The 24,329-nt window shown below is 42.9% G+C and overlaps 1 protein-coding gene across 50 annotated transcripts in view; it reads left to right on the forward strand.

Moving 5' to 3' along the window:
• LOC138288307 (mucin-19) overlaps positions 1-24,329 on the forward strand; it is a 1,675,551-nt gene that overhangs the window by 270,983 nt on the left and 1,380,239 nt on the right. For all 50 annotated transcript variants that reach the window (XM_069229764.1, XM_069229784.1, XM_069229763.1 and 47 more), the window contains 3 exons: positions 1,873-1,890; positions 9,112-9,138; positions 10,091-10,117. In XM_069229764.1, coding sequence (XP_069085865.1) covers positions 1,873-1,890; positions 9,112-9,138; positions 10,091-10,117 — 72 coding nt within the window. The remainder of the gene's footprint in view (positions 1-1,872; positions 1,891-9,111; positions 9,139-10,090; positions 10,118-24,329) is intronic.

Genomic DNA, 24,329 nt, shown 5'->3' on the forward strand with positions numbered 1-24,329 from the left:
TTTCCCGCTTGGACAATATGTCCCGTAATGTATACAAATTTGCCCCTGTGATGGGGTGTCCGCACAGTCTCTGCTTCAATTTACCTTGTTTTGTGATTTTTATGCTCCATTCAGGTGACAATTTTTATCCCCCTTGCTGAGGAAAAGGGGGGGTTTTGGTCTTTTTTAAAGGAAGCCATAACTTGGCGGAATAGAGTACATTTGTAATTATTTATATGATTTTATTTACAAAATTTTGGTTGAAAAAGGAAATTTGTAGTATTTTAAGCTTTTTTCTGTGTACATTTTTAGCTTGTTTTGTTGATTATGTGTTATGTATTTTTGTGATCTATGGTGATATTATTTAACCGAATAAAGAAATGATGATGACCTTTCCACTGCCATTGCTGTTACACTGGCCCATTCAGGCACTTTGTGATGTTTAATAAAAATGCGAATAAAATATATAAAAAAAATAATAAAGTTTTTCCAACCATTCTCGAAGAGGAAAGCGTCTCTTGAGTTGGCAGTAAATTGTGAATGTTTTGTGAGCGTATTTTGTATCGAAAAACATTTGTACATCACACTACAATTCTAAATTAGGAAGATACTCCCTCAGCCCCTTTCAAATACTGAAGTGGAAAACCCAAATTCCAATTTGGTAACAACTTATCGAGTTGCAGTTTGAGCTTTGTACATCAGAAAAAGCACATCCACCCCTAAGTGAGATAAAATTGGGAAGTTATAATTATCTGAGAGTTATTGAGGAGGAGAGGAAAGAGCCACAAAAAATGATTTTTATCAGAGTTCATTTAGAAGTTTGTTTCTTGATCAATTAAGGATTTTGAGTTATAACTGCGAGGAAGTGCAATCTTATATTATTATAGTAAGTCAATGCTATACTACACTGCTAAGTTTATGCACCAATTAAATATTAGCACAGCATCATTCCATCCTAGGTGCCCATCCTCTCAAGTTTGCAACTGGCTCCACACATTCCGGTTCTGTCAAAAATGTGAAAACTATTGGAGTATGTAGATCAATATTTTTATTTCTTTGGAATTTGGAAAATTTGAGTACAGATCTATTCTAAACCAAAAAGAGACCTTTTGGGGCTAACAGATGCAGGTACAGATGTCTGTGCTATGTCAAGGAAATCCATTAATTTACTTAGTTTAGTTTAATTTCATTTAAATTAATTTAATAGTGGTCTTTTCATTAGTCACTGCAAATTGGAAGTCTGCCCACCCCCAGACTTTTGAAGAATGGGTTGTTAAAATGCAGAGGGTGCACCGTCAGCAGCATCACCTTTATTATCTCTGAAATGAAGTAGAAAAATCTAAAATAATTGGTGGCAAAGCATGAATTAATTTTTGAGAGAATATCAGTTTTATTTGTATTCCTTTTTGGTAGGAAGTATCTGAGAACTTATTTTTTGTTGGTAAAGAAGGCTGAATGCTTGTGGGAGTGGAACTATTGAACCTGAACAAAATGGGAAATTCTACTTTTTGCAATGTCATTTAAATGAATTGTGCATCTACTGTAATGAGAAACATAAAATGTTGTCATTAATTCATTTAAAAAAATCATATTTTATTGGCTGGGTATTTTTATTGCAAGGCTGATGTAATCTAGAATTGATCCTTATAAAATTGTAGAGAGATACATTTGTTTTTCTTCATTTGTATATGTAACTTGCATTCTTAGGTTTGGATTGTTTATCAGCTCTTGAATTAGGAATAAACTTCTGTAACTATAGATGTTGACATAAGGAGTACATTTGTTTTTATGTGGAGGAAAGTTAGTGAAGTTACTTTTTTTAAAAGTTGACCGTAATGTGGAATAATAAATAACCATTGTCTCAAAATTGGTCCGCTTTATTGTCCCCTTTAGGTGAACATGGCGCTCCTGGTATGTAGTCTTTGATTTAATTTTCTACCCAAACTTACCCTTACATTCATCATCATCCCAAGTAACCCTCACACTAGCATGTATGTGAGAGATCAAGAGTGTATGAGTCTGTCGAACAAACAAACTGTCCAATTATTAATTGAAAATGGAACCTGAGTATTTTTGTCTTTGGAAAAATTGCGAGTTTGACGGCTCTTGTTTTTATTCCCTAAATTGAATGTTACTGGTATGTATCAAAGCTACAAGAACAAGACACCAAATAAAACTGTCATTTTTAGGTTTTTCAAAAGACACTGTATTATATACCAGGGGACCTACTACAGGTAACTAGCTAACTGGGGAAATGACAAATTTATCTACCAAGTACACACTATTTACTTGCAGTACATTCCCTCTTACCTGGCTCATTTGTTGTATTGTTTGTGAGCAAGATAGAGTGTTTGTTATTTCATTCTAAGGTTCAGTTAAACACTGACTGGAAATGTCAGCTAAATCTTTCCTGGAGCCTTGTAGGAGCGATAATCAATAGTGTCCAAGGTCATTGAAAGTTGTAATAAAACAAGGATCAGACTGCTCTGTCATACATCAATTCTGGAAGGGATCAACTTTGGCACTGCTTGCTATGAAGACTTGTAGCTGAAAAAACAGTTTGTCACAAATTATTTCTAAGTACATTAGAACAGCGGTTCCCAACTTTTTCACTCCTGTGGACCCCCACTTTACAATTACTGTGACCTGGGGACCCCCACTGAATCATTATTGGATTCCGGGGACCCCTCACTGAGCCATTACTGAAATCTGCGGTAGTGACCTGTTAATATTATTTAATTTACTAAGCAGTTGTGGACCCCCTGAAGAGGCTGCGTGGACCCCCAGGGGTCCCTGGACCACAGGTTGGGAACCGCTGCATTAGAAGCAAAATCAAGTGAAAGTATGAGAGTTTCTCTGGATCACAGATTATGCCATTATGTGCGTAACTAAGAGGACGCCCACAGAAATAGATGTGGACCAAATGAGCTGCCAAATTCCCCACAAGAAGCCAAGTGCAATCCAGGTGACCTAGTGCACCTCTGAACTACAAAGATTTGAAGCAAAGTGTGGCTACCTGCAGCAGCGCCGCATTACAGGAAAATGCGGGTAGATATTTGGTGACTTGTAGCAGCGCCGTAATACGGAGAAAAAAAGGGATTCCATTGACAGACAGATCCTTTTCCCTGAAGGAATACAATGGGACCCTTGCGTTGGTCCAGATGACAACACTGAATTTAGCCCCGAGGATGACCTCTTAAAAAGGCGACCCCACTATTGTAGATGTCAAAACGCTTCTGCAATTCAAAGCTTGAGAAAGGTGGAGAGACCTTTTCCTTTAACCAAAAGGAAGGTAACATAAGCTGTGGGAAGCCAAAAATGTAAACACACATAGGAAAGTGGACTCTTTTTTTACTTGTTCCCTCCTCATAGTGAATCTGTTGGGACATTTATTAACTTTCGCTAACTCTGACGTTATTAAACATGGGTAGTGATGTGATGTATATCCCTGGACAATTCATACCAAAAAAATCCACACGTATGTTTATTTAATCTTTTGGTGTTTGTTACTTTTTTGTCTGTTGGCAAAACTGATTGTGAATGTATTGTTTCAATCCATGTGTTTATACCATTGTGATTTTATCTTTATCACTGTTGCATATATGTTTATTTAGGTTTGAGGTTTTCTCTGTGCTTTCTTTGTGTACAATGTGAGCAAAATTTGAAGAATATGATAAGATAAAAAATAGTACAAAAATAGTGTAACTATACACTGAATTGATTGACTGTTTTGTGTAGTGATAAACAAGCTGAATAATAGCCAATGGGGGTCCTTGTTATTTATGGTTTAATAATGGTTTAACAATTGTTGATTTCCAGGAAAGTACTTCTTCCTGCTTTAGAGAACTGTGGATTAATGAACCAAGCTGATTGGCCAAAACAGGAAGTGATTTTATTATTGTGGCCAGCCACAGATTGGCAGAAAAACCTGTTGAGTGCATGCAAGACATGGCCTCCCATAGCTCATCTGTGACAATGTTTTTAAACTGTGTTGTCTTTTATTGTTGGAGGGTTTTGGGTCATTTAATGATAAAGTTTGAAACAGCATATATAAAGTTTAGAACAGCATATCGAGTCTTGTCCGGATTATGTTTTGCACAATTCATTGGAATCTGAGAAGTAGCCTTTGGCTCTTTGATAACCCGAAACACTTCTTTGAGCAAATTATGAGCTTGGGACATCTGGGTTGTGTGGCACAACTATGTGCCTAGTGTACCTGTGGCTTAAAAGAGTAAAGTATGACTGAGTGTTGCTTTTTAAGCACCAGAGAGTAAACCCATTTTCATTTTCTTTTCTGTTGTTTATATAATTTAAGGTGTTCGAGCTGACTGGAAATCCATAAATGTTGATTAGATTGAGAGTCTAATGGCTGCCTAAGAAATTCCATGTGCAAAATTAGTTGAGCAGGTTTTCTACTGTGTAACTGAAAGTGTTGACTAGCTCTTTGATGTTAGACCCTCCTGTGCATAAAAGAAATATTATACTTGGTAAAAAAATGTAAAAATTCTGAATAGCGACAATTGTTAGGCATAAAATGTCAAATAAGCTAGTGTTGTACCCCATATGAATATTCAATATCAGTATTTCACAAATGGTTTCTGAGTTTGAAAAGTCTTGCAACATATCTGGGCGACATGTTCTAGGCCCACTTCTTTTTTAAATGATCTCTTACCAATATCCTTCTTTACCATTACTATTTTCATTGCTGCCCTTGCTCAAAGCATCTTCCTAGAAGCTCTCAAGACTGTCCAGACACTCCTGCTGCTAAAGAAACAATACAATACCTCACCAGCTAGTGGCCTATCACTCACGTACCATTCATAGGCATGATCATTGCAAAATCAGTTTATGTTCTATTCCAAGACCACATGAATGCTAAACATTTCTTGGATGAATATTATAGACAATGCCCTCATGACCACAAATAAAGATGACCGCTGCCTATTGATATTGGTGGACTTATAAGCTACCTTCAACACGGTATATCGTACCACTCTCATATGCAACCCTGAATCATAAAGGGGATTCACTGGCGATTACCATCACTGACTTCCCTCCTAACTTTCCAACCAACTCTAGTTTGTATACATGGACCCCTTCAGGTCACAAAAGATCCATAACACATGTGGAGAACCCCAGGGTTCCATTCTGTCTCTTGTCATCTTCTACCTTTACCTGGAGCTGCTTGGTGCTCTATTTACAGAGGACAGCATCAAGATTCACCAATATGCTGATGATACATATCTCTACTTGAAAGTCCCCTCTGCTGCAGATATCAAATGTCTGAAGCAGTGATTGTACATCATCCAGACCTGGAAGTCCAGGACCCTCCAGAAGCCCACCCTAACCAAGACAGAATTCCTATTATTTGGCAAGAATAAAAAACACAGTACAGTACAAACCTGACTCAATGACATGAACCTTGATGGTTTCAAACCTCAAAAATAACTGAATGCCAAAACACTTGGATTCACCATGGACACTAACCTGTCCCTCATGGAATACATCGCCAAAAAACAAAGATAGCCTGGTATCAGTCCTCTCTTCTGAAGAAAGTCAAACCATTTTTTCCAGAAAGCAACTTCAGAACTAATGCTCAAGCTCTTTTACACTCAGATCTGTGTGGTGGTAATGCTTCCCAGACCTCCCACAAGCACCCCCTAGAGGCATTTTACACACCACACCACAACACATTCCACTATCTCATCTAGAGTCTAAAGAAATATGATCACATTGCCCCACCCTGATGGAAGCCCATTGCCTCCCCTATCCAGCAAACACCAGTTTCAAAACTTACTGCATCATTTACTAAGCCATCATGACTAGGACCCCCACTTTTCATGTAGACAGTTTCACCAGTTCCCCCATCTCAGGTGATTCTCAGGACACCTACAGGCAGGACAATACCAGACTGCAGATGAAGAAGTGTAAGCAAACAAGACAACAAGATTTTCTATATATGCAAACAGGATGTGGAACAACATCCCGTCAATCACAGGACCGCCCCAGTGTTACTTCAACTTAGGAAAATGTTAAAAACTCACCTCTTTAAAGAACACTACAGTACAATGCATACACTTTCCATAGGTGAGATTCTCTTCTATTACTGACCAACTTTAAGGTTGCTTTTGATAATTTACAGCACTCAGCTGCCTTTTGTCAAGGCGCTCTATAGCGAAACCACATAATTAAGTACACATATAAGTGGTAACCATTTTTTACTATCTAGAAAATCATTGCCTTTAGATACTATCCCCGGTTACTATGTCAAGAATGGATGGTAACTGGCTAAAACGTGGGTCATATTTTGAGTATCTGATGTAGGGACAATATGCTAGATGATGTGGCACGAAGGGCTAACAGTAGGATTGAAAACATTAGAAACATTTTAAAAGCAATGGTGTGTGTAAATGGGGTGTTTATAAAACACAAACCTAACCCAGAAGGGCTGCAGAATATTGTACATAACAACAGGATATGCCACCACCATGGTAGAAAGTTTATAAGAAAGGTGTATTCTGAAACCTGTTTAGAACTGCACCAACGAATAATCAAGTCTGAGGTGCAAAGGGAGGACATTCAACAATGTTTGTCCATATGCGGTGAAAATCTGATCTGGTTGCAAGCCTGTAATGAATGTGTGGCTCTTTGTGGGTGGGTTAGCTACAGGCAGGATAAATCAAATAGAAGATGATGGTTCATACAAATTCTAATATGTAGTGGAGTTATTGCCTTGAGGGAATATCAGACTTGCCAAACAGCAGTGATCAAGTGGAGGCAAATATTGAGTGACCAAGGGGCTCCTTTCAAGAGCTTTGTTTTGGTGACAAGGGTTTGTAGTCTGAAGTGGAAGCTGACACAGCAATACAAAGTTAAGTAAGAAACAATGTGTTGTTATCATATTTAGAGTTTATAGATCAAATAAATAAAACAGTTTTTGAACACACAATTTTACATTTATATTTTTTGATGACAAACATTTGACATACAAATTTCAGCTGCCCTCATAATTTTTTAGTTCAGGCAGTATATGGTCATAGAGCTTAGTAGTCACTATGTCCCTGCAGCTGACTGCAGTCATTACAGTCTTGTTTACTTCATTCACAATCAGTGTTCAGAACATTTGTGAGAGTTTGATGCCTGCCTAGTTACTCAGATAGAGAAATAACATGTACACAGAAGGGAACACTTCACTAGATTTGAATTTGACACCAAACTTGTAGAATCCAGAGTTCTTTCTCTGTTATAGTTTCTAGATTCCAATTTAAATGTACTGGGAAGGGAGTTCTGGAAAATGATTCAAACACTGAGAACCTTCAGTCTCCTGCCCATCTGACACATGTACAAGTCATCAGCAGCCTCCCAATATTATGACCACCCTCTAAGGCGGCGATGCTGCACAATTTTGTTAAAAAAAATATAGACTATTGCTCATATGCGTGTAAAAAAACATGGAAAATATTTCAATGATATAAGCCCGAATAGCTAACAGTAAGCATATTAAGGTCTTACCAAATTTCTGCCCTATGGCCAGATGTAACATTAGCCTACTTCTCTCTTTGTATCCCAAGGCAAAGAGTAAGACAGAGTGAGACTAGTTTGCAATACCTTAGCACCAAGCACCCCACCACATATTTCTATCTCTTTAGGTGACCAGGCATTAAAACCCGCTTGAGGGCATGACCACCAAAGGTCAAATTTGTTTTAATAGGCAGAATTGGTGGAGGAAAAGTAAAACTCTTGGGCGTGTTTACAAAAGTGTGATGTGGGTGCTTATCAATTTTACTAGAACAATCACTATACTTTACTTCAAGATCGAAGTTCATTCTTTTTGAAATTGAGAAACTATCAGCATAATATATATATAGTTAGAGAAGCATAGTTATTAATTACAGATTAAAAATATTTAATATTGTATTGTTTTCTTGATTTTCAAGATGTGCTACTTCCCTTGGTCACACAACATTAATTCCCTCAAACCCACTGCCAATGTTGTGTGACCAATGAAACGGATCCAACATGAGATATTTATTTGCTAATATGTTGACTAATTTCGAAAGGTATGAGGGCTCAGCACAGAAATCAAGATATATCTGTGTTATTCCACAACACACTAAGAGTATTCTTCAAATGATCGGAGACCTTTTGGTGTGGCATGAATAAACTGTGGGATTTACATTTCAGAGCAGCATATATGGTTTAGAAAGATTTATTTACACTTGAACTTATAGAAGAAGATTATTTGAGTAGCTAAAATGTGTTTCAAATATAATAATCACAAACAAACACTTCCAAGATATCCAAACTCTTTGTCTGCGCGGAATAAAACAACTCCTTCAGCAACTTCCAAACTTGTTCAGCCTACTCTGATGAGCACTGAAGAAGAGTCATTTACTTCAATGTGCATCTATACTCCCTGATCTGTCGGTGGTGCTCACCTCTGTCAGTCACAAAATACTTATACAATAATGCCCAAAAACTTGCAGAGTTCGAGCTTTAGTCCTTCCTTGAGTAACTTTCTTCCTGCGTGACATTTCTCACCAGGCAAAAACAGCCCTTCCACTTAATCTCATGACCAGTATCACATTTGGTGATCTAGAGAGGTTGGCCTTGATTTTTACACTGTTTAATGCAAATAATATACCAATGGCAAATGTCTTTGAAAGTCTTAAGATGGACTACCATATATATGTTGATAATGCCCAGATTCCTATTAAAGTACCTAATAAATCTGCATAGTAGCTGCAACACATGGATTACCAAGTGGATGCATCAGGGCAGGATTTCTTTCTATTGGACTGACCACTTTTCCTGAACCGTCATCCTTTTGATTCACAAAAATGCCCTTCCCTAGTTGTTACACTATTGAAAATCTGCCACCAACTCCACATGTACAGAATACAAAAAGCCTCTTTTATCAACCGTTTCTCTGCTTAATTCTAATACAGCCTATGTTAATAGGTAATATCCAACAGAGACTGTTGTAATTGAAAAGAAAACCATAATCATTTTGGCTTTGACCGAAATACAGTGAAGAAATTTTTTAATTGTTGTTCTTTTGAATGCTTTGCAAAAAAGGGAAAAAAATATATAACATTGATTTTAAATATGCTTGCCTACTTTTTCCTTTAGGTAAACATGGCTCAGGTAGTCATTCTGGTACGTGGACTATAGTTCTGATTTTGTTTACAGTACTTCTCACACCCACATGCAAATATCCTACCAATGCCATAATTTGTAGTTAATGAGTGTATATCACTGTATATTCTGAATCATGTAAGCATTCCAAGCAGAAACTAAGACTCTAGAAATATTAAACTGGCACAGCACCAGAGGGCTTGCCAATTATCTCCTGGGTCATCAGAGTGGTGTGACATGATGCCGACATGAATTAAGAAGGCCATTGTAAAAAGCAGCTGTCTGTCTACCCTACTTTTTGATACATCTTGAGCTAAAGGACTGCAGATTTCAATAGTTGAAGCAAATGCAGATAGTGAGGTCAAAGACTGATACCTTTTACCAATGTTGTGGTGCTTGAGTTTGTAGCATAATGTCTGGCCAGGCATGTGCGCATCATGTTATAAAGCAATGAACATGGCGTAGGACTTTATCAACAGAATAGCTTTGACTGGTTTGAAGAAATGAAATATGTCTAGCTAGAAAGTTTGTATATCTGAATATCATATGGATGAATATGGTGTGGCATAAATGTTTGCTTCTAAATAATGTTTACAAAAATATTCTCCTATTGAGTGTAGATTTTATAATATTAACTCAATATATTTGTACATGATATATATATTACAATAATGATGTCAGAAAATATCCTGACTACTGTAAACTGATAGAAATTTTAAAAACTGATCCACATGAAAATGAGATAGCATGATGATTTAACCTCATTTGAGGTATCGGCTATATTTTAAAGCTTGTTGCTAGGGTTAGATAGACATTATTCTGATACCACTGTCTGAGATGTGTCTGATCTCTCTTCCAGTATGGGGATATGCCCTTCATCAGCTTCCTTTTAGAGGAACTACATTATTGTGCCTGTTTAAAAATGCAAATTGCATACTTCCACTACAATGATTTTCTTCATTTCTCCTTTCAGTTGAACATGGTGGCCATAGTGGATCAGGTATGTTGATGGTTTTGTTTTATTTTGCCTGCTAACCACTGTTCCACGCCATCATTGGTGGTCACATTAACAGCCAGGCAGGGATATATAGCTACTGAGCTTCAGCATTGCTGTGGAAAGAAATGCTGCATTCTTTCTACCTTCTGGAGCACCACTGGCACCAGCACTGCCTTTGCTTAGAATTCCTGCTTGTGGTCACGAAAGGGAAACTGGTCTGCTATGGACAAACTTAGCCCTTCCCAAAGATCTGAAGAAGAAAGTAAGTTTATACTATGGTTTAGGAGCCATCAGAAATTGGTGTAATTGAAAAGTGTATTGGATGTGTGTAAATTGCATTGAACATTTTATATTAAGGTCCTACTCAGTGCTCTAAACTGTCAGGAATGAAGAATCTGATTCTTTTTTTATTCATAGAAAAAGCTCATTGCGTAGCTACCCCATAAGATACAGCGCATTAATCAGTAGATTGTAATTCATAACAACCTTACAGCCATTTCGTGAAAGTCCTCAGAAAAAATGTCTCACTTGAGGTATTGACTCTAAATTTTTCACTCTAGGTGAACATGGCTCAGGTAAACATTCTTGTACATTGACTTTAATTTTGGTTTAGTGCAGAACACTTCCCCGAACTGCATGCCTGCTCTCCTACAATGACACAAGTTGAGCTAATGGCTTTGACTACCTCTCTATAATTTGACACGTCCGAGGCAGACACTGAGAGCCTGAAATTATATAAAACTCCATCACAGTACCAGAGGAGAGCCAATTATCTTTCATGACATCACAGTGAAGTGGCATGATGTAGACATGACATGGGAAAATGCAGACATGGCTTTTCCTGCCTCACCACTTCAGCTTTCTTTTCCACGACGAGGGAGTCTCGATGTGACAGCACTGGCATAGTCTAAGAGTGAATGAACAAATACAAAAGCCACTGTTATCTTGTGGGTAAAGCATAAAAAAGCAAAAATATGTCCTAAAACTCTCAATTGACGGAAACTGTTTTGTGTGATTTTACTAGTCTGTGTTTTCAATTTTTCTCTAAGTCTAGTATAATGCCAAAGTTCCTGAGTGAGGAGGCTGGATTCGAGCATGCAACTAGTTGGCTTGGCTGAAGAGAGTTGTTTCAATTATTAACATTGTAACAAATGGTCAGGAACTCTGATTTGGATGTGTTTAAATTGATATAGTTTTGATTCATTAAGTCAGATGTCAGGAAAATAGGGATGGCTGCTGTGGAGTTAGATGCTTCGTCCACCAAATGATAATTTGGGTGTCATAAGCGTAACAACATGTTGTCACTTTAAATTGACTGAAGGATTTGCCATGGAGATGAAGAGGATTCCTGTGGGATACCATACAGCAGAGGTGTGGAGAATGAGGAAAAGGTGCCCATTTAACTTTATTGAGTTTTACTGGTTAACGAGTACTCGATCCCTTTCTTACCTTTGTATGTTGTTGAAGTTTGCCTCCAAATGACTCTGAAAAAGAGTCTAACTCTCCAAGTCTTGTCTTTTTGAATATTCGTTTCCAGACACAGGCATTCTTCTGCCTGTAGTGAGGATTCTCACCAGCTGTCAGTGGCATGGATCACATAGGTCTACAATGGATGAGCTACAGGTCTAGAATTCTAGTAAGAGTTTTAATTGTGAGCTTACACCGCATTTAGGAAAGGGAACTAAGAAAGGGACACTGAGTTGCTATAAAGGTTCCTTGACATCAGCTGTTTGTTCTTTTAATGCTATTGTAGATGTTCAATGCACTTCTTTTAGAAGACAAGCAAATGCAAGGCTTTGGACCAAAGTACCTGCTCATATACCCCAATGATGGTTCTTCCTCACTTTATTGTAACAATTTGTCGTAGGTGATTGAAGTGTGCATCTTGGTGAGCCTAAATATCTTTATCTTAGCTGGAAAGTGAAGCTAGAGAAGAGAGTTCTAAGGCCTTCCAAGATCTGAAGGATGCAAGTGGCTATAGCAATAGACTTTACCGTGCACTGTGTGAGTACCCATGTACCTGGATGATTATGCTGTGAACATACTTCTTTTAGGAAGAACACTGCTGGAATTGTGCACCTGCCATTTTATGGGAGATGCATCATTTTGTCAAACTCTAAATTACTAATCATTTCTTATTGTTGAAAATCCCTGTTATTCAACTGATCATCCATCTACCTGCTATGATATTAAGATACAACTTTCGTGTATTGTTTTACTTTGTAACCAAATATTAGCAAACTTATTTTGCTGTTGCATTTTTGTTCAAATAATTCTGACAATTAGCTTTTCCATAAAAATAAAATCATATATCCTTTAGGCTCTTTTTGATTAAAAACAGTCAGATACCTGACTTTTATTTGCCTTCTTCCCTATCTCAATTAATCAATCAATCAGTATTTGTAAAGCGCAGCTACTCACCCATGAGGGACTCAAGGTGCTGGGGGGAGGGGAGGAGCCTCATCCGAGGAACCACATCTTGAGGTTCTTCCTGAAGATGGTGAGTGACGGGCTTTGTTTGAGGTGCAGGAGGAAGTTGTTCCAGCTCTTCGCTGCATTGTAGGTAAAAGATTGTCCTCCGGCGGTGGTTTTGCGGATGCGAGGAACATTGGCCAGGGCCATCTGGGCATAGCAGAGGGATCTAGCGGGGTGTGGAAGGAGACGCAGTGGTTCAGGTAAGCTGGTCCTGCATTGTGTATGGCCTTGTATGTGTGGGTGAGAAGCTTGGAGGTGATTAGCTTCTTAGTAAGTGGCCACTGGAGGGTCCTCGGGTGTTGAGAGATGTGTTCTCGGCAAGGGAGGTCCAGAATGAGTCTGGCGGTGGTGTTCTGGATGAGTTGAAGTTTTTTGATGTTCCTAGTTGAGGTGCTGGCGTAAAGGGCGTTGCCGTAGTCGAGCTTGCTTGTGACTAAGGCATGGGTGACTGTCCTGCAACACTCTGCTGGGATCCATCTGAAGATCTTCTAGAGTTTGTGGAGTGTGTGCCAGCCAGAGGAGGCGACAGAGTTTACCTGACGGGTCATGGGTATTTGAGATTGGCATTCTTTTATTGCATGGTACACTCCCCTCACTGCACCTTTCTCATCTTCCTCTTTTTATTTCCAGTCTTTATCTAAAAGTTGCTTTCTCAGGTGCTTCGTGTAAGACCCCCCCAAATACACTTGCAAGAAGAGATTTGCCCAAAAATATATTTTTAATTTTTTTTGCCTTGCTGAGAAGTGCTGCATATCTCTCAATCTCTCACCTGAGACACTGCACAAGACCTTGATAGACAAATTTGTTTCCATTCAGACGTCATGTTAATGAAATATATGAGAACTCTGAATGGGAGGATCCTAGGGTAATCAGAGGTTGGTGGGCCTCAATTGAGGTAGCTGGGGTGATTTTCTTTTGGTGTCCCGGGGCCCCAACGCTGCCAACCCTCAAAATGTGGACCAAGTAGCCTTTGTAGCACTTGATTCTCATGGCAGCAAGGTTGACTCAGTGGGGTGGTGCTGTGGGAACTCAGAACTCTGCAATGCAATAAATAACACTTAGTAAATTATTTTCAAGTTTATAAAGGAAATATACATGAATTCAAGCACTAAATATTACACACAAAATTACAACTATGTACAAAAGGTCAATCTGAAAACCCCTAAAGGCGTTGCAAACTACATTGGGTGCACAGTAAAATAAGTGCTCAGGGGTCAAATAAACCCCTAAAAACCTTCTAAACTGCTTAGTAACCTAGAACCAGCAGACCTTCATCTGTTAACCTACAACACTTGCAAATGTGCCTGTGGTTAATTATGTAAGATATGCAATTATGAAAAAAACAGACCCATCTGCTGTGCTAAATTGGTGTCCACACTTCAATATTCTGTGAAAAATGACATTTGAATTTACATAAACATTTTAGTCCATTACCACTACTATGAGCTGTTCTTCCCTATGTGGGGTTTACAAATGAAGGAGGAGCGTTTCAGAGCATGGGAGCTGCCTTTCTAGATCACTAATACCACATCACCACTCAACACCAATTTACAGTTCCAGAGAGCACTCCACTAGCTATCCACCCCCTTGCACAGTATTCTGGGAAGAAAACAGATGGTGGCTTGAAGGAAAACTAAAGATCATCTCCCTCTCCAAGCCGAGTTCCACCCACAAGATAGAATTAGAAGCTGTAAATGGCCAACAACTTCAAGGTCCCTTTGTCAAGCCTCTGCTTGATGTTATTAGACCAAAATATTTCCTGTTGTAAACTTATAGCTTTGAGGTGTTTAATGTGTCAGCGATTAATTGACTGGGTATATTTCAATGAAATTGTTCAGGTGCAGTTTTGATCTATCATCTTCCACCGCAAGGCTCAAATACATTTGGAATTTAATCTGACTAAGCAGTCAGGTTAGCATGCATTATTAAGTGTCTTACGAAGAGGCAAGATCTCAAAGTAAGGCTGTCTAAAATCCCACAGGTCGTAAGAAACTGGGACTCCTCTAAAGCCCAAACTAATGCTGTGTAAGTCTTTGCGTAACTCGCTAGATCTTCTATGAATGTACACAGTTTTGGAGCTACCTTTATCCTTTTTGCAATATAAATTTATTGTAAAGAAGCAAATGGAAATCGAATCTTTGAAACAGGGCTCTAAAACCTTGTGCACACTAAAACACTCTGACACTTTATCATGTCATATTCTGCTCTACTCATTCAGTGACTGAATACTATTTAGGTGTGGAACCGAACACTCAGAGGGCATGAAGAAATTATCATTGTAATAACCAGGCGCACATTTCTTCAGAAGAATAATTTAGGAATGAGGAAGCAAACTAATTGAACTTATTGCTCAATGACATTTTAGACAACAGATATATATAGAGGAAACAATAATCTGCTGAGATGTAGCAATTGATGAGAAGGGAACAAGGCAAATATGTTTTGTCCTGGAAGAGGAACATGTCAGACATATACATTTATTAAAACCCATGTATTTGCAGTCTTTCCTAACCAAACCTGTGAAAAAAATGAATAGGATGAGTACAGGAACTGCATCTCGTATGGTACAGAATGTATGGTAATTAAAGGCATTCAGGCATATGTCAATACTTTTAATTGTCATAGCACAAATGAAGACCTATACGTAATACTTCAAAAAGCAAAACATTTTCTGAGAAGAACTGAAAGGCCCTCTTGGAAGGCAGGGACCGAAGGAACAAAGCGTTTTCAGAGATTGTCACCAAAGGCAGTACAGGGTCCCTGTTCAACCTGACAGCCTTAGGGTGGTCACCCCTAACTTTTTGCCTGCCTCCCTCCACTTTTTGGACACAGTTTTTGCTGGTTTTTAGACTCTGCGCACTTTACCACTGCTAACCAGTGCTAAAGTGCATATGCTCTCTCCCATTAAACATGGTAACCTTGGATCACACCAAATTGGACTATTTAATTTACTTATAAGTCCCTAGTAGAGTGCACTATGTGTGCCCAGGGCCTGTAGATTAAATGCTACTAGTGGGCCTGCAGCACTCGTTGTGCCACCCACTTAAGTAGCCCCTCAACCTTGTCTCAGTCTGCCATTGCAAGGCCTGTGTGTGCAGTTTCACTGTCACTTGGACTTGGCATTTAAAAGTACTTGCCAAGCCTAAAACTCCCCTTTTTATACATATGTCACCCCTAAGGTGTGCCCTAGGTAACCCCTAGAGCAGGGTGTTGTGTAGGTAAAAGGCAGGACATGTGCCTGTGTAGTTTACATGTCCTGGTAGTGTAAAACTCCTAAATTCGTTTTTACACTACTGTGAGGCCTGTCCCTTCATAGGCTAACATTGGGGCTGCCGTGATACATTGTTGAAGTGGTAGCTGCTGATCTGAAAGGAGTAGGAAGGTCATAATTAGTATGGCCAGAATGGTAATACAAAATCCTGCTGACTGGTAAAGTTGGATTTAATATTACTATTTTAGAAATGCCACTTTTAGAAAGTGAGCATTTCTCTGCACTTAAATCTTTCTGTGCTTTACAATCCACGTCTGGCTGGGTTTAGTTGACAGCTCCTTGTGCATTCACTCAGACACACCCCAAACACAGGGTACTCAGCCTCACCTGCATACATCTGCATTTTGAATGGGTCTTCCTGGGCTGGGAGGGTGGAGGGCCTGCTCTCACACAAAGGACTGCCACACCCCTACTGGAACCCTGGCAGACAGGATTGAACTGAAAGGGGACCTGGTGCACTTCTAAGCCACTTTTTGAAGTCTCCCCCACTTCAAAGGCACATTTGGGTATAAAAATAGGGACTCTGCCTTACCACCTCAGACACTTCCTGGAGAAGAAACCTGAACCAGAACCTGCACCCTGACAAGAAGAACTGCCTGGCCGCCTAAAGGACTCACCTGACTGCTTTCTACAGAGGACTGCTGCCTTGCTTTTGCCCTGCTGTCTTGCTGCTCTCTTGCTTTGTTGCAGAAGTGCTCTCCAAGGGCTTGAATAGAGCTTGACTCCTGTTCCCTGAAGTCTCAGGACCAAAAAGACTTCTCTCTTGCAGCTGGACTCCTTGTGCGGTGAAAATTAGACGCACAGCTTACTAAAAACAACGCACAGCCTGTTCCGCTGTGAAAAATTCACCGCACGCCAAACAGGGACGACGACGCTCGACTTCGCAAGGAAAAGATCGACTCAGCGCCTGCGGTACGACCGGAACTTTGACGCACGGCCCACCGCATCGACGCACAGCTGACCTGGGATGACGACACCCGACTTCCACAGGGGAAATCAATGCAGCGCCTGCTGTGAGGGAGATATTTCCCTGCATCGCCTACTGGAACGACGCAGAGCTTGTCAACAAGCCCAGGATTCCACGCACAGACCCGGGGGCATCTGAAAACCCTGCAACCCGAAGAGGAGGACCGCCCTCGCGACGGAAATCGATGCAACGTCTTCCCCGCATGGAAAATAACGACGCAAGTCCGTATGTGAAGGGGCGAAACCGACGCACACTCCCCATTTTCCACGCATCTCCTCCTTTGCGGCCCCTTTGGGGAGATTTTTCACTCAAACCAGGTACTTTGTGCTTGAAAGAGGCTTTGTTTGCTTTTAAAAGACTTAAGACACTTTTATATCACTTTTAAGTGATATCTTTACATTTTCCTATTGCAACTTTGATTGTTTTTGACCTGCAAATATCCAGATAAATATTATATATTTTTCTAAACACTGTGTGGTGTATTTTTGTGGTGCTATATTGTGTTATTGTATGATTTATTGCACAAATATTTTACAGAGTGCCTTCTAAGTTAAGCCTGACTGCTCAGTGCCAAGCTACCAGAGGGTGGGCACAGGATAATTTGGATTGTGTGTGACTTACCCTGACTCGAGTGAGGGTCCTTGCTTGGACAGGGGGTAACCTGACTGCCAACCAAAGACCCCATTTCTAACATTGGTGATCAGCGGTGAGGATAGGACTTGTATTTGTGGAGTGACATACAGTAGCTAACTATTTCACTACCTACCCACAGTTGAAGGTCAACTTGATTTTTATCTCTTTTTGCAAATTCGTTTTTCCTGACAATTTTCTAAACCTAAATCCTCACTCAACATGTCTCAGGCTGGGTCTCAGCAGGAGACTTTGACCTACCCTGTTGGAGACATATACTGTAAAACAGCTAAAAGGGTTCTGCAGGAAGATGGGTGTACCCACCCAAGGGGCCTCCAGAAGGGAGGGCTTTCAAGTGGTGCTGAGGGCCTGGGCAGAAGCCAATTTAGAGGAGGATGCTGAGGAGGAGGAGCCAGAAGATGGCCCCCCAGAGGATTTTTTGCCATCAGTGGGTGATGTTGCCACTGCAATTGTGCCCCCTTCCAGACCAGGAAGCAGTGTCTCTGAGCAAGGCCTGACCGCAGAGGAAAGGAGAGAGGAGAGGGAGTTCCAATTGCAAATGGCAAGTCTGAAAATTGAGGCTCAACAGGAGGAAAGAAGGGCAGAGAGAGAAGCACAAGCAGCTGAGAGAGCCTTGGCTCAAAAGAAACTTTTGTTGGCTCATGAACTGAGTCTGAAAGAGCTGAATCTTAAGGCAAAGCAGTCTGAATCCAGCAGTAATGGTGGCAGCATACAGACAGGACCTGCTGGAGAAAAGAAGGTTTGTATACCCAAAAATGTGGTGCCCAGTTTTGTGGTGGGAGATGACACAGATACATGGCTAGCTGCTTATGAAGTTGCACTAAGGGCTCATGAGGTTCCTGAAGGGCAAGGGGTACAGCTATGTGGAGTTATGTGCCACCATTTGGGAGGGACACACTTCTCACATTGGACATAAAAGATCAAAACACATACCCACTTCAGAAAGCCATTTTACTTGCCAGGTTTGGGCTGACAGCTGAGAAATACCGTCAGAGGTTCAGGGACAGCAACAAACTGTCCACACAAACATGGGTAGATTTCTTTGACTTTTCCAGTGAGGCACTGAATGGATGGGTGCGGGGCTGCAAAGTAGATGATTACACAGGATTGTATAATTTGATTCTGAGAGAGCATATGCTCAGTATTTGTTTTACAGAGTTGCTCCAGCACCTAGTAGACAGTAAGCTGACTGATCCCAGGAAGCTTGCTGAGGAGGCGGACCTCTGGACTAGTACCAGAGTGTCCAGAAAGGTATCTGGGGGGACACCCACAAAGGTGGTCAGGGTTCCCATCAGAAGAAAGAGGGGGGAGAAAAACTTAAAAGCAAGGAGTTATCAAAAGGCCCCCAAAATAGTTCCCAAGGGAGTAAGTGATAACCAGTCCCGGTCTGATTCCCAAAGGAGGGGTTTTACTGACCATAAGACAGGGAGGTTTGTACCCCAATAGTGCAATAACTATGGGCACTCTGAGGGCGACTCCAAGTGTCCCAAGAGGGCACAGCCCCCCAAAGGAGGGCAGACACCTAGGTTGGCTAGCATAGCACTCGGGGAGGAGATGGTCCCAGTCAGTTTTGAGGAGCAGACAGAGGTAACCCTAGTGTCCCTGGGGGATGCAGAGATGGTGCCAAATCCCACATGCCTGCCAATACTTCCAAGAATAGGCAGTGGGTCACCATCAATGGGAAAGGGTGGAGGCTCTGCGTGACACAGGAGCCAGCATGACTACTGTCAAGGGTCAGCTGGTGTCAGCAGAGCAGGTCATCCCATATACATTCCACCAAGTCATAGTCGTCCACAATAGTGAGAGCCTCCAACCGGTAGCTCTGGTTCCCTTTGACTGGGGGGGTCTCTGGTACTCTAAAAGTAGCTGTGAGTTCTGCCATGCCTGTAGATTGTCTGTTAGGCAACAACCTTGAGCACACTACCTGGAAGGAGATAAAGCTAAGGTCTCACTTGGAGATGTTAGGATTGCCTGAGTGGGTCTGCATGACCACACGGTCCATGGCTGCACGAGAGGGAAGTCAAGGGCGTCTGGAGCCTTGAACAATGGCCCAGACAACTGCAAGAGGAGGGGCAAGGGGCACAGGAAAACGGTCCCAGAAGTTCCCACAGTGGTTGACGGGGTTCCTGAGGAGGAGGTCCCCGAGCCAACTTGGGAAAACATCGCCGCCCTAGGTGCCCTACCTGAACTTGCTGGCTGGCAAGTTGAGGGTGGGCCCACCAGGGAGGAATTCTGTAAGGCGCAGAAGGAATGTCCATTCTAGAGGGCATGAGGAAGCAAGCCTCAGCCCAGGCAGCAGGTGAAGCCTCTGGCAATCACCACATATATTGGGAGAATGATCTCCTCTACAGTGAGCCTAAGGTTCCGGCCAGTGAGGCAGCGCATGCGCTGGTGGTCCCCCAGTGTTACCGGACCTTACTACTGGGACTGGCTCACGACATTCCCCTGGCAGGACATTTGGGGCAAGACAACAACTTTGCCAGGCTTGTCACCCACGTCTATTGGCCCAGAATGAGGACAAACTCAGATATGTTCTGTAGGTCCTGTCCTACCTGCCAGGCCAGTGGTAAAACAGGAAAAAGGGTTAAGGCCCCCCTGATTCCACTTCCTGTCGTTGGCACTCCCTTTGAAAGGGTGGGCATCGACATTGTTGGTCCATTGGACCCTAAAACTGCCCTAGGCAACAGGTTCATCCTGGTTTTGGTGGACCATGCCACCCGTTACCCAGAGGCAATCCCTCTGAGGACAGTAACTGCACCGGTGGTGACCAGAACTCTGATGTGGATATTTACCCGTATGGGATTCCCAAAGGAGATAGTGTCTCACAGAGGCACTAACTTCATGTCTGCATACATGAAGTCTATGTGGGATGCGTGTGGTGTAACCTACAAGTTCACCGCACCCTATCACCCCCAATCTAATGGTCTTGTGGAGAGATTTAACAGGACCTTGAAAGGCATGATCACAGGCCTCCCTGAGGCCCTGTTGCGTAAGTGGGACGTCCTCTTACCATGCCTTCTCTTTGCTTACAGAGAAGTACCCCAGAAGGGGGTAGGGTTCAGTACCTTTGAGCTCCTCTATGGGTACCCTGTCAGGGGACCCTTAAGCATTGTCAAGGAGGGGTTGGCGAAAGCTCCAAAGGCACCCCAACAGGATGTGGTCAGCTATATGCTGGCCCTCCGCAACCAGATGCACTGCTTCTGGAAAGTGGCCAAAAGTAACCTTGAGGCCGGTCAAGAGGTAATGAAACGCTGGTATGACCAGAAGACCACTCTGGTAGAGTTTCAACCTGGAGACAAAGTGTGGGTAATGGAGCCAGTAGAGCCTAGAGCTCTCCAGGACCGCTGGTCTGGTCCATTTGAAGTGAAGGAGCGGAAAGGGGATGCCACTTACCTAGTGGACCTCCAATCCCCTAGGAACCCCCTTAGGGTGCTCCATGTCAACTGACTGAAGCCTCATTTTGAGAGGTCTGAAGTCAACATGCTTCTGGTGACAGATGAGGGGGCGGAGGAGGAGAGTGAACCTCTCCCTGATCTCCTCGCTGTCAAGGAAGGTGATGGGTCAGTGGAGGGTGTCATTCTCTCTGACTCCATGACCCTAGACCAGAGAGGGGGCTGCTACCAGTTACTGGAACAGTACTCCTCCCTGTTTTCTCTCACCCCTGGACACACACACTTCTGTGTCCATGATATTGACACGGGAGACAGTCCCCCTGTGAAGAACAAAATTTACAGGTTGTCAGACAAGGTGAAGCCCAGCATCAAAGAGGAAATCTCCAAGATGTTGGCTCTTGGGGTTATTGAGAAGTCTAGCAGCCCCTGGGCAAGCCCTGTGGTGCTGGCAACCAAGGCTGCTGCCCCCGGTGCCAAGCCAGAACTTAGGTTCTGCGTGGACTACTGGGGTCTCAATTCAGTCACACAGACTGACGCTCACCCCATCCCCACGAGCTGATGAGCTCATAGACAGGCTAGGTGCTGCCAACTTCCTCAGTACTTTTGATCTCACATCAGGGTACTGGCAGATCGCCTTGACTGAGGGGGATAAAGAGAGATCAGCATTTTCCACACCTGAGGGCCATTACCAATTCCGGGTGATGCCCTTTGGGTTGAAAAATGCCCCCGCTACCTTCCAACGGTTGGTTAACGGGAACCTAGCTGGCAAGGATGCCTTCTGTTCAGCCTACCTGGACGACATTGCCTTCTACAGTGACAGCTGGGAGGAACACCTGCTCCACCTCAAGGAGGTGCTTCAGGCCCTGCAACAGGCAGGCCTGACCATCAAGGCCAGTAAATGCCAGATGGGCAGGATTCCGTGGTGTTCTTGGGACACCTAGTAAGTGGTGGCAGGGTGCAGCCATTCGAGGCCAAGATTGAAACTATCAAGGCCTGGCAACCACCTTGAACCCAAACAGAGGTGAGAGCCTTCTTAGGCCTCACCGGGTATTACCGCAGATTTGTCAAGGGCTATGGAACCATGGTGACACCCTCGACAGAACTCACATCCAAAAAGCAACCTAGGTTGGTGATTTGGACAGAGGCTTGTCAGAAAGCCTTTGACTCCCTAAAGGAAGCCATGTGCACGGCCCCGTGCTCAAGGCCCCTGACTACTCCAAAGAATTTATTGTGCAGACAGACGCTTCAAACATGGCATAGGGGTGGTCCTAGCACAGCTAAACGAGGAGGGCCTAGAACAACCAGTAGTCTTTATTAGCAGAAGACATATTACCATGGGAACAGAGGTGGAGTGCTATTGAATGAGAAGCATTTGCTGTGGTCTGGGCACTGAAGAAGCTGAGACCATACCTGTTTGGGACTCACTTCCGGGTTCAGACAGACCACAGGCCCCTCAGATGACTCATGCAGATGAGGGGTGAAAATCCAAAACTCTTGAGGTGGTCCATTTCCCTACAGGGGATGGACTTTACGATGGAGCATCGCCCAGGGGTTGACCACGCCAATGCTGATGGTCTCTCCAGATACTTCCACCTTAGCGATGAGAGCTCCCAGGAGGTTGGGTAGCTCTCTCCACTTTCAGCTGGGGGGGACACATGTTAGACCTGACAGCCTTAGGGTGGTCACCACTAACTTGTTGCCTGCCTCCCTCCACTTTTTGGACACTGTTTTTGCAGTTTTTTAGACTCTGCGCACTTTACCACTGCTAACTAGCGCTAAAGTGCATATGCTCTCTCCCATTAAACATGGTAACCTTGGATCACACCAAATTGGACTATTTAATTTACTTATAAGTCCCTAGTAGAGTGTACTATATGTGCCCAGGGCCTGTAGATTAAATGCTACTAGTGGGCTAGCAGCACTGGTTGTGCCACCCACTTAAGTAGCCCCTCAACCTTCTCTTGTTTGCCTGCCATTGCAAGGCCTGTGTGTGCAGTTTCACTGTCACTTCGACTTGGCATTTAAAAGTACTTGCCAAGCCTAAAACTCCCCTTTTTCTACATATCAGTCACCCCTAAGGTGTGCCCTAGGTAACCCCTAGAGCAGGGTGATGTGTGGGTAAAAGGCAGGACATGTGCCTGTGTAGTTTACATGTCCTGGTAGTGTAAAACTCCTAAATTTGTTTTTACACTACTGTGAGGCCTGCTCCCTTCATAGGCTAACACTGGGGCTGCCCTGATACATTGTGAAGTGGTAGCTGCTGATGTGAAAGGAGTAGGAAGGTCATATTTAGTATGGCCAGAATGGTAATACAAAATCCTGCTGACTGGTGAAGTTGGATTTAATATTACTATTTTAGAAATGGCACTTTTAGAAAGTGAGCATTTCTCTGCACTCAAATCTTTCTGTGCCTTACAATCCACGTCTGGCTGGGTTTAGTTGACAGCTTCTTGTGCATTCACTCAGACACACCCCAAACACAGGGTACTCAGCCTCACTTGCATAAATCTGCATTTTGAATGAGTCTTCCTGGGCTGGGAGGGTGGAGGGCCTGCTCTCACACAAAGGACTGCCACACCCCCTACTGGGAACCTGGCAGACAGGATTGAACTGAAAGGGGACCTGGTGCACTTCTAAGCCACTCTTTGCAATCTCCCCCACTTCAAAGGCACATTTGGGTATAAAAATAGGGCCTCTGCCCTACCACCTCAGACACTTCCTGGAGAAGAAACCTGAACCAGAACCTGCACCCTGACAAGAAGAACTGCCTGGCTGCCTAAAGGACTCACCTGACTGCTTTCTACAGAGGACTGCTGCCTTGCTGTTGCCCTGCTGTCTTGCTCCTGTCTTGCTTTGCTGCAGAAGTGCTCTCCAAGGGCTTGGATAGAGCTTGCCTCCTGTTCCCTGAAGTCTCAGGACCAAAAAGACTGCTCTCTTGCAGCTGGACTCCTTGTGTGGCGAAAATTCAACGCACAGCTTGCTAAAAACGACGCACAGCCTGTTGGGTGGTGAAAAATTCACCGCAATCCGAACCGGGATGACGACGCTCGACTTCGCAAGGAAAAGATCAACGCGGCGCCTGCGGTGCGACCGGAACTTCGACGCACGGCCCACCGGATTGACACACAGCTGACCTGGGATGATGCCGGCCGACTTCCGGAGGGGAAATCAATGCAGCGCCTGCCATGAGGGAGAAATTTTCCCACATCGCCTACCGGAACGACGCAGAGCTTGTCATGAAGCCCAGGATTCCACGCACAGACCCCGGGCCGTCTGAAAACCCTGCAACCTGAAGAGGAGGACCGTCCGCACGCCGGAAATCGACGCAACGTCTTCCCCGCATGGAAAATAACGACGCAAGTCTGTGTGCGAAAGGGCGAAACCGATGCACACTTCCCGTTTTCCAGGCATCTCCTCCTCTGCGGCCCCTTTGCGGAGATTTTTTACTCAAACCAGGTA

The sequence above is a fragment of the Pleurodeles waltl genome, chromosome 4_1 (genome assembly GCF_031143425.1).
Source record: "Pleurodeles waltl isolate 20211129_DDA chromosome 4_1, aPleWal1.hap1.20221129, whole genome shotgun sequence".
In the NCBI taxonomy this organism is placed as follows: Eukaryota; Metazoa; Chordata; class Amphibia; order Caudata; family Salamandridae; genus Pleurodeles; species Pleurodeles waltl.